We start from the raw sequence: 14,831 nt of genomic DNA, 5'->3' as shown, positions 1-14,831 counted from the left end.
GCTGCTGGGACTCCTCATTTATCTAAGCTTATTACAGGGCCATGCCCTAAGAGAAAGGCAAAGAGGAAAAAAAAAAGTTACATTTCTCCGAGCTGAACAGCACTAATATTCTTTCAGTGAAGGCTGACCTCAAAACAAAGCCTATAATAAAGGGAAAGGTGCTCTCAACAGGCAACCTGTATTTACAGAGGTGAATACCCTATGATCAGGTTCAGGGCAGCAGCACTTGGGTTGACTGGAAGAATAGCACATGTTCTCCAGCTTAGTGTTCTTATTTTCCATTAATTTCATCAAGATGTTGCTGAAGTGAGTTTTGACTACCTCTTTTTTTCCTGTTGTGCCTTTATAGGTATTGACCTGCCTTAGTGCAGGCTGGCACTACCTAGGTAGAGGTATAGACGTAGTGACCTAGGACAACTGAACTGCTGGGACACAGAGGTGCAAAGAATATGTAAGTGCTGTGTATCTTTGTTTATATGGTAATGGGGGCTGCATTCACAGCCAGGCACTTCAGAGGAAGTGGCCAGCTGGCGTAACCAGAGTTCAGCAGCTCTTCACTTAACAATGCTCATAGCCTAGAAGTATCTCCAGGCCTCCATCCAGCCTCCTACAGTCTTTAGTCCCATGCTTCAGAAGTGTTAAGTCTTTCTAGATGTTTATCTTCTGTCATTTGCTAGCTCAGTCACCTGACTGTGTTGGTCTATAAATTCCACAGCTAAATTTCAACACCCTTTCTCCTGTTTTCAAGCCTTTTTCATGGTCCCAGGACTTTAAACTTGTGTCAGGCACAGTCCGACCATGAATAGCTGTAGTGCATTGAAGATGCCAGGCCTTACGCTTGCTTTCTGTTGTTACTGTGTCTTTCTCAGTGAGCAGAGGTTTTTTTTTCCCCTGAAGGACACTGTAGCTGCTGCAAGACCTGCAGCTTCAGGTACTGTGAAAATACCAAGACTTTGAGGGGAAAGCTGGTTTCCAAGCAGCCTTTGTGTTCAAACTGGGAAACCTGATGCCACACCCCAGTGGCACTGGAGGGCTCTCTTCAGCCATTCATCTTCATGGACAGAGTGCAAGATCGTCTATTACCACAAGGCCAGGAAATTTTAGAAACACGAAGGAAATACTTCCCAGACACTGCTTTTAATTTAAATAGGATGCCGTGCTACTCTAGTCCTTTTGCACTTGGGGACAGACATTGACACTATTCCACATAATTGTATGACCAGATGGTTTTATTTGGGTTCAGGATAGTCACTAGTGGCATTCCAAATAAAATAGTCTTGAATTAAAACAGTACATTCAGAGCTGGCATCCTAGTTAATTTTCTTCTTTGTTTCATTCTAGGACACTTTCCTGCCAGCAGAGAGAGCTTTGTACTTTGATTAGGGCAAAGCTGCTATTTCTGTTTTGACGTGCATATTTTTAGCACACATGTAATGTGTTTTCTAAAGAAAGCACATGACATCACTAGTGGCTTCTTTACCTATACAGATATGCCAAAACAGTGCACTGCATGGTAAGAGATTCTTAAAATCTATTCCTTTCCCCTCCCCCCCCCATTACTTCAAACTGCTATTGCAGTTGCTTTAGTTACCTAGAGGTGCGTATTTGATTAGCAGGCATGGTGTTGTAGGGTGAATCAGTTTACTGCACAAATGGACCTTCTGAATGCAGCATTCAGTCATGAACAAGACTACCTCCTTCACACTCCAACTGGAAAGGGTCAAAGTACAACAAGACATAATTCTTGGGTTTTTTTTCCCCACTTTCTGAAAAGGCACAGACTGACTCCCTAGAAGCATTTTTAAGTATATGCAAGGCTGCAGAAAGCATCTTTTTACTAGTTCAGAAAAAATGGATTAGCTTTCTCCAATCACTGGACAGCCTCACGTAAATGGCACTTCCTGCCAATTCCTCCTCATACATTTGCTCACCAGGCAGGAGCCAGGTACAAAGAAAAATTCAGATGATGGCAGACTCGCTAAGAGCATCAGTCTCCAGTGCTTGATGTGTTGTTGGTCACGGGCTGAAGATCTTAAACACCAAAACTGCAAGGGAAAGTTATAGTATTAACTACATGTTGAAAGGAACTCTCCTTTACTGACCCGCATCTGCATTTTTCAGCCAATATGAACTAGCAGCTAGTTCAGCTTCATGGTGAAACAAACTTGAAGGGGAAAAAAGCATGAAAACAAAAAAGAAACTCATGCTGCTGTGTTATTTTTTCTGTCATAGTATTTATCAACACTTTGCTTCTAATTATTTTGGCTTACACAATCAAAAAATTACTTTATATGGCTTAGATTTTGTACTTCAGGTTCCTCAAGGTAATGGTTACAAGCAGGTACCTCAGGGTAATGCTTACAAGTAATCCTGAAGATATTCCTACCTGCCCAAGGTTCCTCCGGCCTGGGTGTAGTATTTGTTATAATCCAAGCGTAGCAGCAGTTGAGCTAAGTCAGAGTTTATCTGATGGTTGCGAACACTAGAAAGAATCTTGAAAAGAAGTGATGACTGACGACTGAATCCCTGAAAATTAGAAGAAGTCAGTTCTGAGCACTCTCAAGCAAGCCTTTCATCTCTGTTCCTGCCTAAACCACCCTTTAACAGCCTGAAGAAAATAATCGCTGCAAGAGAAGTGATGATTTTAAGGTAAGCTGTCAGTTTATTATATGTTAGGTATCCAAAAGGAGGGGTAGAGGCATAGGCTGGTATCTAATTCCTTTTTATTCCATCAGGATAATTTTATGTATTTGCCCACATTCCTCCTCCCTGTGCACACAGACTTTTTGACTTAGACACAGTCGATAAATTAAAATAATTACAAGCACTCATATAGTATGTCTTAGCTTAAACTAACTCCTGTTCTACAGCTGTTAATACCAAGATGGATGCTTAGGTAAATGTTTCCATGGGAGAAGTTCCATATAAGCATAGATTCACCTTCACCAAAATACTGAGTTGTGCAGCACCCCGTTCATCCAATGGCCCCAGATTCTGACTGACCAGAGAACAAAAGCTGTGACAAAGATCCAGAATTTCAGTTAAGCAGTGGAAAACCTGCATGGGATAAAAAGTACAGGACATTAGTTTAAACAATTCAAAACCAAAGAAAGCTGCTCTTGGGACCTGGAATGTTACAGTAGTCATCATCAAGATTTTGCTGTTACCATGCTTTTTTAGTAAAGATAATGTTAAAGCACCTGTAGTATTTTTCTAAGGTTTCTTGTGGAAGGACTTAAATATTAGGGTGCATCTACATAACATCCGGACTGGATGATTAGTGGGCTGCCACCTTTATGCTGTAGCCTCACAGACTGAGCAAAATAATGAAACAGACAAGATCTGTGGTATCACTGTTTCAGTTATACCAAGCCTCTTTGGGGATGTTGTTGAGAGACTACGTGTTTTAATACCAGCAACACTGCTAACATCTTTTTTGACTAAAACAACACTAAAAATCACCCTTAAAGTCCACTTAGGAACACCTCAACTATTATCCTCTAAAGGATAAACAAGAGAAGGAATTTTTCCTTATCTAATGCATTTCAGAATGAGTCCCTCAGCACTAATTAGCACTGTGCTAATTAGTACTTCCTTAATAAAAATTGCCTATGAGAAAAATAAAGCAACAAAATTTAAATTAATAAGGTTAACTGAACACTGGAGTAATCCTGATTTAATGATGCTGCCAGGAATTCAACATCCACACTCGCCAACCATAAATTAAGTGATAATTCAGATACCTGTTCTAGCTTATACTTGCTTTATTCCTAGAATTGTAGTCTGTGCTCTGCAGATTATCAATGATCTGTTTTAAAAGAGAGAGTTTGTCTTTGTTCTAAAAGGTATGTTTCTCAGGGCAGTTAGAGAATTTGCAAAAAGAGGTAAAAAAGAGACCAACTTACAGGCTTTAGGAGGATGAAAGACTGAGCCAACAGATTACTTAAGAAATGATCATGAGCCAGTCGTATACTCTCAAAGTCTCGTGTGGCATTTATCTGCTGCAGAAGCTGTGAGAACTGTGATTCCAGGACATCCACCTGATGGGTATGTGAAGAAATCTCATGAGTACCTTCAGGAATGGTAGTAGGTAGTAACCTTCAGGCCATCCAGAGGTTTTATGTAAGAAACTTCTTTTCCTTATTGCTGCTCTTACTTTAGAGGCTGAGGATCACCACCTCTCTGCTTCCTGAATGGGGAATTATCTACAACAGTAGTATGTAATGGGGGGAGGGAGAACAATTTTTGATACCTCATTGTATTTTCTAAGTAGAAAGGGAAACAGTCACTTTCTGTAACTATTGAAGGAGTATATAACTGGCATGTAAACAGGTATTTGATCGCAGTCATCTCCAAATTTTGGGAGTTACTGTCTGGAATCTCAGAGCAATGACTATAGTGCAAAAGCTCAGCCAGATGACTGGGGAATTTAGAAAGCCAGGCCCTCTCAGTTCATCTGTTATGGCAATTAACTGAATTATATGCAATTCTCACAAAATCAAGCTCTACTAGTAAATGGTGTTTACACTTGAAAAGTCTCTTTTTAGTTCAAATGATCGGAATATGGCTTCTTTCAATTCTTAGCAAAAAAACCTCAAACAAAAAAACAAAACAAAAAAACCCCAGATAATTTGTCTGTTAAATAAAACTGGAGTTCACTTAAAGGGGCAAGGGAAGAAGCCAAGACAGTATCTTAATTATGTGACTTCAGAGATGCCTGTGGCTTCTCACAAATGATGAGTAACACTGGAGAGCCAGAACTCTTGCATTTCCATTAACATTTACAAATTCACAAGTCCAAAAACTTTATAACTGTAGCAGTAAGGCTGGGAACTCAGAGAAACTTCTAGACTTGTTCTGAAGGAAACTCTGATTTCCTTAAGGTACAAGGAATCTGAACCCTAAAAAAAGGAGTTCAGTGCTCCCTCCATGAATTTCTGCCAGTTTCTAATTAACTGATACAGTTTACCTTTCTTTATAATCCTGACCTGAAGATAATACTGAAGATTGTCCACAAGGAAAGCCATGTGGTCTCTCAGACGCCACTTTATGGCATCAGTTCTGTTAGATTTCAGGTGTTTGCGTTGCATCTGGAGTGCCCAGCAGTGCTGTAGCTCAGCCTGGACTCGTCGCACACTCAGCAGGTATTTGAACACAACATTGTACCTACAATCAAAACCCACAATTTGTTTTAAGATTAAAATCTTCCCTGGATGCAGGTACTGGAGAACATAACAATCTAAGACTGGGTAAAGAAATGGGTGGCCTAGCAACAGGCAGGTTAGGTCAGGTGATGGTCAATCTCAGAGTAACAGTTTTCTGCTTGTATTGGTTACTGACCTAAAAAAACAAAGTTAATTTCACTGTAAGGAGGAAAGAGCCGACAATGTTTTGTTAAAGTAGCACTGTTTGTAAAATAGTGCAGATCTGTCAGCCTGTTGCAGGTTTTACTGTCTTTAAAACAAGTAACCTCAATATCAGTAAGTGGAAAGAGTAATTTTAAGGTTCAAGAAGCAAGTTTGAAGTGTTACAGTTCTCCTTTCTCTCCGGAGAGAGAAAAAATATATACCCTGACACATTAGTGTGTGCTTGAGATCAGGGAACCTATAAATGAATATATAGAGACCACACCTAGTACTTACTTCTCCAGAACAGCAGGAGTAAAGAGAATGTGCAGTGGCCATTGAACTTTGTAATAAAGGCCCAGAGCTGCCCATCCAGATGTGGGGGCCTCACGTGGAGATAACTCCCGGGAAGGCCCTTCACGAGTCTGACAAGTATCTGAAAACAAATGAGGTCTTAAATTAAGTCCTCTTTTACAATTGTGGCAAGGAATAAAAGGGGAAAGAACAGAATAAGAGGAGCTAAACCAGGCTAGGCCATCACACAGGGAACAAAGTTAATACTTCTTTAACTTGAGAGGAGGGTAATAGGACTTGAGAAAAAGCTCATCATCTCCTATCTTAACTCACTACCAAACATGCAAGTAGATACCTTTATGCTCCTTTCCGTGATACTCAATGGTTAAGTGTAGAAGAGGAAGGAGGTTGTCATCGTCTAATAGCACCTTATGAGCAGACTGCTGAAATGCAACGTTGACATCTGACAACGAGAGAGCACAGTAACCAACACAAGATGATGCCGCTACTGCTAATTTTGCACTCATTTATTATTTTTGCTTGGCCATAAAAGACAATAGTGACACTATTTGTACTGTTTCCATTTCATTCCAGTTTCAAATATGGACAGAAACATGCCACCTAAAAATCTGCGATGTTACTTTGCCCACTCTGTGAGACATTCTAATTTACAAGTGCTGTTGTTTCAAAGCGAAGGACATAATTTAGAGGATATGACAGACCTGTTCTGTACTGGACCTGGCTCATCATGTTCCCCTTACAGCACAGTGAGGATACTTGGGTAAGTGAATAAGCAACACTCACCATGTTCAGTTACAGCCGTAGGTGGTGTTTTTAACATGTGTTGTGCAGTATCAATGAAGGCCTGAAACAGCTCACCTCTTCCCAAGAGGTAGAAGTCTTTTATAATCTGTGAAGATAGGGTTTTTTTGTACATAGGCATATGAAAAACTGAGCAGAAAATGTAAGCATCCTAGCTGATAGAATCCATTTTTACTATTGCTTGCACCGCTTCTGCCATTTCAAAACAGATGTAGAGCGATGGTTTTTATCCAGTGCCCAAAAAGTCTATGCTGCCTTTGCTTCAAAACGCAAATCACAAAACCACATACACATACCCCTCTAACTCTCTTTTTCACCAATTTCTATCACCCTGTGCTCATTCTTGATTCCTGGAAAATGAAAACAGATTTACCTAAAAGAAGAAAATGCAGAATCTAAGATAGTAAGGTATTTAATAGGAAAAAGCAATTAAAAAAGAAGAAAGAAAAAAATTAGGCTGCTTTAGCAAAAACAAGCTAGGAGTTGTATTACCTTCAGTTGTCCTAGTAAATCTGATTCCTCCACCATCAGTTTCCAAAGATGCTAGTGAGGAAACAAAAACCAAACAAATAAAAAGAAAACTCCCCTCAGATTTATCTAAACCCGTTCAGTGACAACAGTAGCTATCTTAAAATACTTGTGACGCATACAAAAAAGCACCTATATAAAATGCTATGTAATGCATAAGAGAACACCCTTAAGCTTCTATTTAGAATGTTTTTTATATATTCACAATATACATGGAGACCCATGACAAAAACTCTTGTGAAATCAGCTCTACCCCTGCTTTGTCTCACTTCTCTAACCTACTCATCTTCTCAGGTTCCACGCTCATTAAAAAAAGCAACAAAGAAAAACCAAAATATTCAAAGCAAACAACTTTTCCAATGAGATGCCACCTGTTATGCTGAAAGTATAGTTGTCATTAGAAGTTGGGGTAACATGAAGCTATGAGCCCCATAAGAACAAGAGGGCTTCCTGTAGCGCTCAGTCACTGACTCTGCAGAGCCCCCTTCTTTCTCCCAGTCATTCACACAACTGAAGAACTCCTCAGCCTGTAAAGTCATTCTCCTTCCTAGGATCCTTACCTCAGCAACAGTGCTTCGTATCCAGTCAACCACTGATTCAAAGTCCACCAAACTGAAGAGTGGTTGCTGCTTGAGTCGATGTAGCTCTGCTGCAAAAGTATCCTCCTGGTTTTTTAGGATGGAGCCTGTAAGAACAGTGTTTTGGACAACAAAAAGGAGTACCATCCGGAGAAGTGCAGATCCCTTCCAGCTGTCCAGGCAGCCCCATCTCCGGTCTAGTGAGGAACGTGAAGTTGAGGAGGCCTCAAAGTACTAGTACCAAGGTACAAGATTACTATTACAAGGACAGTACAATACAGACGCTTAACATGGTAGTGATGTGCTATCAGTAAAAACCCAAAATACTTTATATGCAAATGATTGCCACTAACAGCCCTTTTCTTAGGACTAAGCTAGATCTTTGAGCTTAGAATTTTTCTGCCAAATTAACCACTTAGTTTGGTTCTCCACCTGCCTCTTTCAAGTCTATCCTACTTCTTGAGATGGGGGATTTAATTTTTTTGAACCAACACAGGTTGAAGACCAATTTCTTTTCACCTCGCTTCTCCTACAGCAAGAAAAGAATCCAGTTTAATTGGTCTTCTGCTTTCTGCAATGTTGTTTAAATTATGAGTACTTTTGCATAGACAAGGTCAAGAAATAACCTCCACAGCAGTCCTCCTCAATTGGTGTAGGAATATATTTCCAAGACTGCCTCCAATGGAAAATTATCAGGCTCTTAAAGAGAACCATCAGCTGGAATTGTGTCTCTGTTGTTGTTTTAAAGGCTCTACCTTGATAATTTGTCTTCCACGGCAACATTTGGTACCACCCTAGAATTAATCTCTTATGTTTGTGAATGTGTTTTAACCCTGTGATGTCATTCTGCAACATACAAATTCAAAATCATACAGTGACCTCCAAGCTGGAAACTTGGAGACAATGTTTGGGAAGTCTTATTGTTAACTCATTCTGTTCTTACACAGCTACCTTCAAATCAATCAGAAGCAGAATGCTGGGACCACAGTTTTGTCCTGGCACAACCATCCACATATCATGAAGCTAACAGTCAGTGACTTGAGGAATTTTTCAATACAGCATTTTGGAAGATACTTGTCAGTCACTCATAACTGAGCAAAGGCTGCAAGAAAGATGTTCCTTACCTTTTCTGGTCAGGTTCACATTTTGATTCTCAAACATCTGTACAGATTCTCCCACAAAAAGGATTTTCTCAGCAACTCGCACAGGAATGTATGAAGGCAGCATTTCTACTCGCAGAGAAAACTGTTTCAGAGATGGAGCTAACATGTTCTCCTCCTCAATCAAGCGCTGTTAGAGACCCCAGGGAAATGAAATCAAGAAAAAAAAAAAGTTTGAGAAAAAAAGAACAGGTATATAAAAGCAAGGGAGGAATCCAAGAACACTGGAAGTAGGCAAAAATGTGGCAAACATGATCCGCATCATTTGAGTAAGCCTGCAAACTTCTGCACACTTTTAATACTAAATCTCCCTAGAGAAGATGTTGCTTTCATCAGAGAGGGGAGAGGATGTGAGGAAAAGCAAAGTTAAACTTTTGTGGAATAGCAGCAAATTGGCTCTCCCAAAGAATAATGTTTCATCAGCAAAAGGAAGGTCTGTTGTAATTGCATTACGGTATGTTTTTGCAGCCCTAACAATGTTAATTAGCAGTACAAAAAAATAATCGTCCCTTACAACACATTAGTATATGTTTTAACACTGCTACAACACTTGTCATGTAGGTGAAGTGTAAATACCTCTACTAATGAGCAAATAGGCTAAAGATCTGTAGGCTTGCTAGCATAAATTAGGTGATTTTTCTCAGTTCCTCCAAAAGGTGTTTAAAACAGTACACAACGTTAACTTTTTTTCTGAATATATTTATTAAAAAACCTCCATCTAGAGAGGCAAGATTTTCCTTCTCAGCAGCAATACTGTAGTTCATTTGGCTTTCTTGTTACTGGAGAATTAGGTTTGTTAGTCCATTGTTAAAACAACCAAAACTGAGCTAAAATTTTTTTGAGAATGCTTGTTATCTACAGAATTCTTCATTTTAGTAGGATATTTTAGTCCAAGTTTGTATACTGATGTTCATAGCTTGGTAATTCTTAAGATTCTTTTGATGCTTTTAGATGAGGAAATGCAAGTACATCCCATCAACACTCAGGATTTCTGGTTTTACTCTCTGACGAAGAACTGACACTAAGCCAATAATACTGAAGAAAAGTTAGGCTCTCTTTGTGTGATCTTCTTGATGCCTACATTTTCCATTATGGATACAGAAGACTCATCCATTTTCACATTCTTCCTCTACCCAATGTAGTGAAATAATAGCCACTTTGCACAAGGGCACTCCAGTGGTATGCCACCTACATGAGGAGTTACTATATCACCAGTATCCTGGCAGGTTGCTTCCTTCCTTAATTTGGCACCTTGGACAAGTTCTTAGCATCCTCTTGAGTCCTGCATAGCACGTATTCCCACGTGATGTCAATAGCATTACCCTGTTAAGTAACATTTGCACAACAGATAGTTGTGCAAGGTATCTGACACGATTGCCAATAGGAAGGTCAACAATCCAAGCCACCACCCAACTCTCCACACCCTTTCCCTTGTGATTGCTCACACCACCGATGCCTGTGTTGAGCAGATCAGAGTTAACGGTAAGCAATCAGAAGAGTCAGTCAGGAGCAGGGTGAGTATAGCAGTTTCAACTACTTGACATCAGTGTCTACAAAGATTCTATCTACTGGGCTTTCTGCCCTGAGATTAACCACCTGTACCAAATGGTATGTCTCTGCCCCTAATGCATAGCTGCAACCCATTACATTCTTCTGTGGATGTGCAAGCCTGCCAAGTCTCAGTGTATGTGCAGTCTAACATAGCTTGCGCTGAAGCAGAAGACAATCTATTCTTTATTTTCCTAAGGACCAACGAGTGCCAAGCTACAACTTGCAGTCTTACCAGGTCCTGCAGTTCTCGTAGCTGTTTTCCTGTAAGTCCCCCAATTCCTAGGTCATCGTCATCTTCTTCGGGTTGGCTAGGGACATTCCCAGAAGAGGGGCCCTGTTTGATAAAGAACTCTTCATGTTGGTCTAGGAGCAACCCATGCAGCATCCAGGCAGACAGCTGCTTATACATGACTCCGTGACACACAGCCAGAATCCTGGTGTCAAGAGAAACAGATAGTGAGTCAAAACATCACTGTACTTCATTCTGGAAAGTTGAGTTAGGCAGCCAGGCAATATGGCAAATGCTAAGTGGCTAATGTGAATTTTATCTGTTTATGTATTTATTTTAAACAGAGGTAGGTGGAACAATTGCTTTGCGAAATGAACATAGCATCTGAATACAGAGATCTGCTAGGATACCAGAAGTACAAGCAAATTTGTAATGGCTTTCCAGTCCTTCTGTTTCTACTCAATTTCCATTTTAGAACAAAACACAAATTATCTTTTAAGTATCTGACTTTCTCCTCAAGGACAAACAAATCTAGCAACGTTCACCCAGTGACATTTATCATTTTAAGGATCAAAAAACAGTAACAGTTCTACCATATGCAGAAGTTCATGTAGACCTTAGAAGAAAAAGCACAGGGTCTGCACCTTCCTCATCCCCTAAGTCTAAAACACAGAGAAAGGTGAAATTCCTGCCACAAGCCTGCTTTAGATAAATTAAGAAGGACTGTGACAGTTTTCCCTGCATGCTACTCCTGCCTGTGTATCATGTAAGCCTGCCTGGCATTTTCGGTTCTCACAAGTGAGATTAACGCTTTGACACTACCTACAGAAGAACAAAACGGTATCTTTACTGTATGTACCTACTTTTCAAGAGCACTGCGAACAGGAGGCAGCCCCCCACAGCTGTGTTTGTGGACTGTCTCTAATATCTGACATCCATGGATCTGCAGAAAGAAAACACCGTTAGACTAGGTCTGTTGTTTGGATCTGTACTGACCTTTGAGACATTTAAACACTACTGTGCTTTTGGCTAATAGGAATATGCCTTAACAAGTTGCACAAGTTACAGAAAAAAAGATGTAACATGATCCATGTAGTGAAGAGGCCTATGTATGGCTCTACACCCAAATTTCTCAAAAACTTTCCTTCCCTCAAAAAAGTAAGCATCTCTGAATTCTGAAAACACTAGGTTCTGCCTTTTTTCCCCTGTATTTTTAGATGACAGTGGGAGAAAGCAGGAGCAGAAATGAAGAAACCCCAACCAGCAGCACTATGAAGTATGCTGAGACTATAAAATGCAAGTATTCAAAAATCATACTGATCCAAGTCCAGTCCGGTATAAATGGATTTGAAAAATAATTATTCAACACTAGTACGAGGAATAGAGCACCCATTACTGAAACCACACTTTTTCATAGTGTTAAAGGTCTGGGATGAGGGCAGAATTTTATGGCTAAAGAGAAAACTTGTTAAGAAAAAAAATAGCTTCATTTTTACTGTACCTTCTGAGCCTTGATCTGTTCCACCATGACCATCACAGATGGGAAGAGTAACTGAAACTGCAGAATCAAGGAGCAAAATATTGAATTAAGTTGCTATGCAAGGGCAAGAGAAAAACTGTGCTCAAGTAAGTGTGGACAACTGCCAATTACAATAATTTAGTGAAGCTATCATCTGGCTTTCCCCACAAATTAGAAACATGACATAAAGATCTTTAGGAAGAATGTTCTCCCTCCACTGGACCAAGGTGTATTCCAGCTGAAGTTCAGGCTAAACACAGGCAGTGAGGAGTATGCAGTAGTGAAGCTGGAGGACCTAACTTTGCATCACAGTGCAAGTGATCCTCTGAGCTTGATTAAGGGACTACAAATGTGGTGGTGTTAAAAAGAGATGGCATAGCATCACAGACTAACCCTTATTTATCTCACCCTCTTTCTTACTAGACTAGAGGAGTTGTAAGAGTAACCAAAGACCACCACCTGTTTACTAACACAACATACCTGGTCCAAGGAATAATTAACGTGTGAGATTGAAAGATGCGGGTCAGCCAGAAACTGTAAGAACAACAAAACAATTAATGAAAATTAAAATACTGTATAGATAAGTGAAAAAACTTGTTTGTCTCTATATTCTAAGCCTTTAGTTCCCACAGCTTTTTTTTTTTTTTTTCCCCTGACATACTTTTGGGCTGTGTGCCATTTGAGGCTGTAACAACCACTGGATGGTGATGCTACTCAAGATACACCAACTGCTAATCTAGCAGAGATAAATCAAATCCTTTACAACTAGAAAAAAGTCACAATATAGTCTGAGACAGTACTGGGTTTGTGTCAGAAGGGGGCACTTACTGAACTGAAGGTAGAGGGGTCTCCATGCTTATTAGAATGAAAAGTCATTTACAATGGCACCTCACAGGAAAAATTTGGAAGACATCTGATGTGAAAATACCTCCTCTCCTCTTTACCTCCTAGTGCTTAGCATATTAATTGCAGCAATACCAACTTTTGCACAATCTGCCAGCAGCAGGACAGGCTCTTGTTTCAAGTTTCTCTCCTTTACCTCTTGTTCTAGGTCAAGTAATGCTTGTCGATACGGCTGCAGCACCGAATCAAGACCTGTGCAGAAGGCTCGCAAATAAATGCCATGTAATCCACTTTGGTTTTGCTGAGATGGATGATGATCCTGAAACCAAACAATAAAATCTACATCAACTTTGCAGCTTAGTTCTAAACAGTAATGGAGCTTCTGTGCAGTGTTATGCTGGCAGACAGTGGTCCAAATGTTGACATGCAGCTTCCCCCACCAGAAAGTCCCCAGGAAAAGGCCAGGAATTTGTTACAAGGAGTTACTTGAGCAGAGTTACATGCAGCTGTTCTGTGGACATACGCGAATGCTAGCGTTTCCTTGTACTTATATATGGCTCTTGGATCTGAACACTCCTCACATGCCATAAGGAGAACTCGGTACAGCATGGGAATGAGAGTTCTGTGCAAATCCTGGCCCGTCTGCAGTGAGCAGGCACTACTGCAGTAATGACAGTAAGCTTCCCCTTGAAGCAGATTTTACATTTAGTCCATCTTTCGCAGTTCCGCATCCTGCCTTATCTGCGTCAGGCAGACTCCCGGAGCTCTGCTCGGGAAAGCGCGTTCGTGCTGCTGCGGATACGCGCCGCAGAGCCCGTGAGCTGGGAGCGGCTCGGCCGGGCCGGCACCCAGGCACCGAGAAGAACCACAAGGGATCGGCGGCCCCACCTGCTGCTGTACGTGTCCTGTGTACTGCTCTACGAATTCGGCGAAGCGGATGTAGTCGGTGCCCAGGCGGCAGAGCCGGTTCAGAACGCTAGTCTCGCTAGGATGGAGGAACGGCAGTTCCTGAGACACCTGAGGGAGGGGAAACGGCGGTGAGTGTGGGGGTAGGGCGGGCCGGCGGGGGCGGGGGCGGGGTCCGGGGTCCTGGGGTGGGGTGAGGGCGGTACCTGCAGGCCGCCGCGCTTGCTCCAGGTGAAGGCGGCGCCCGGGTACCCGCTCAGTGCCAGCAGCAGCTCGTGGATCATCCTGCCGCCCCGGCCGCGCGCGCTGCCGGAAGGCGCGCGGGGCCTGCCGGGAAGGGGGGTGGGGCCAGGGGCGGCTGGGGCGCAAGGAGTGGCTGGGGTGGGTGGGGTGCAGCAGCTCGTCTGTGAGGGGCCGGAGTCTCCTGGGTCCAGACAGCAACTGGGCGAGGCCAGGGTGGGTGGAGGCGCGGGTGCGGGCGCCAGCGCCAGGTCGCTGAGAAGGGTGGCCGCGCCCTCGTCGGCCCCCGGAGTTCGCTTGGATAAGGTTGAGTTAAGTGGGTGACTCTGGTGGCAAGCACTGCTCTGGAAGGTCCCTTCCGGGACAGCAGCAAAACCCCAGCCTTCTAGGTTGGTTTTTGGTTTTCCTTACCGAGTTTCTGTTTCTTATATTGTCAGTTTTTTACCAGTGTCAGCTACTTTTCTCCGCTTATTAAATGATAATAAATACTATATATATTTATTATATAGTCTCAGTTTCCTTACTTTCTCTCTTAACCGAGGTAGTGTTCTAATCAAAACTGCCCACTTTCAAAATTGTGGACTTATCTAATAAATTAGGTTTTAGCAATGTCCTTTTTATGTTCTTTTTTTGGCAGTGGTTTTTTTTTTCATGTGTATTTTTGCACTTACCCGTTTAGAAGTAATTAGTGTTAAGTGTCATAGAATAGGTATCTGTTAAACTGTCGATTGTAAACACGGTCAGCTTCTCACAATGAGGTCTGACATGTAGGAAGGAGAACAGTTCAGTATTTACAGTGATTAATAACTTATAGTA

General features: G+C 41.6%; 1 protein-coding gene and 1 long non-coding RNA gene across 5 annotated transcripts; one reads left to right on the top strand and one right to left on the bottom strand.

The window, feature by feature from the left end:
- Window positions 1–1,318: 1,318 nt before the first annotated feature.
- TUBGCP4 (tubulin gamma complex component 4) lies at window positions 1,319–14,103 on the bottom strand. Of its 4 annotated transcripts, none has more exons than XR_011727863.1 (18): window positions 13,982–14,103; window positions 13,758–13,886; window positions 13,066–13,188; window positions 12,507–12,560; window positions 12,009–12,065; window positions 11,371–11,450; window positions 10,511–10,712; window positions 8,692–8,857; window positions 7,550–7,674; window positions 6,954–7,004; window positions 6,444–6,549; window positions 5,995–6,102; window positions 5,643–5,781; window positions 4,989–5,166; window positions 3,906–4,040; window positions 2,955–3,057; window positions 2,387–2,526; window positions 1,319–2,045 (listed from the first exon to the last, which is right to left on the bottom strand). XR_011727863.1 is itself a non-coding variant. In XM_071753949.1 (18 exons), exons 1-18 carry the CDS (start codon window positions 14,057–14,059, stop codon window positions 2,033–2,035), a joined length of 2,001 nt encoding a protein of 666 aa, XP_071610050.1. In that variant the 5' UTR covers window positions 14,060–14,103; the 3' UTR covers window positions 1,319–2,032. The 4 variants fall into 4 exon arrangements, 2 of the variants coding, with proteins under 2 accessions (XP_071610050.1, XP_071610051.1); XM_071753949.1 differs by having other exon boundaries at window positions 2,941–3,057; XR_011727864.1 differs by lacking the exon at window positions 5,995–6,102.
- Window positions 6,342–7,332, top strand: LOC139800654 (uncharacterized). The gene is made up of 2 exons (XR_011727872.1): window positions 6,342–6,420; window positions 7,284–7,332. It is a non-coding gene; the product is annotated as an uncharacterized lncRNA (long non-coding RNA).
- Window positions 14,104–14,831: the final 728 nt, after the last annotated feature.

This window comes from Heliangelus exortis, chromosome 11, assembly GCF_036169615.1.
Source record: "Heliangelus exortis chromosome 11, bHelExo1.hap1, whole genome shotgun sequence".
NCBI classification, from domain to species: domain Eukaryota; kingdom Metazoa; phylum Chordata; class Aves; order Apodiformes; family Trochilidae; genus Heliangelus; species Heliangelus exortis.
Note: the sequence above shows the minus strand (reverse complement) of the source record. Positions and strands in the feature narration are given on the sequence as shown.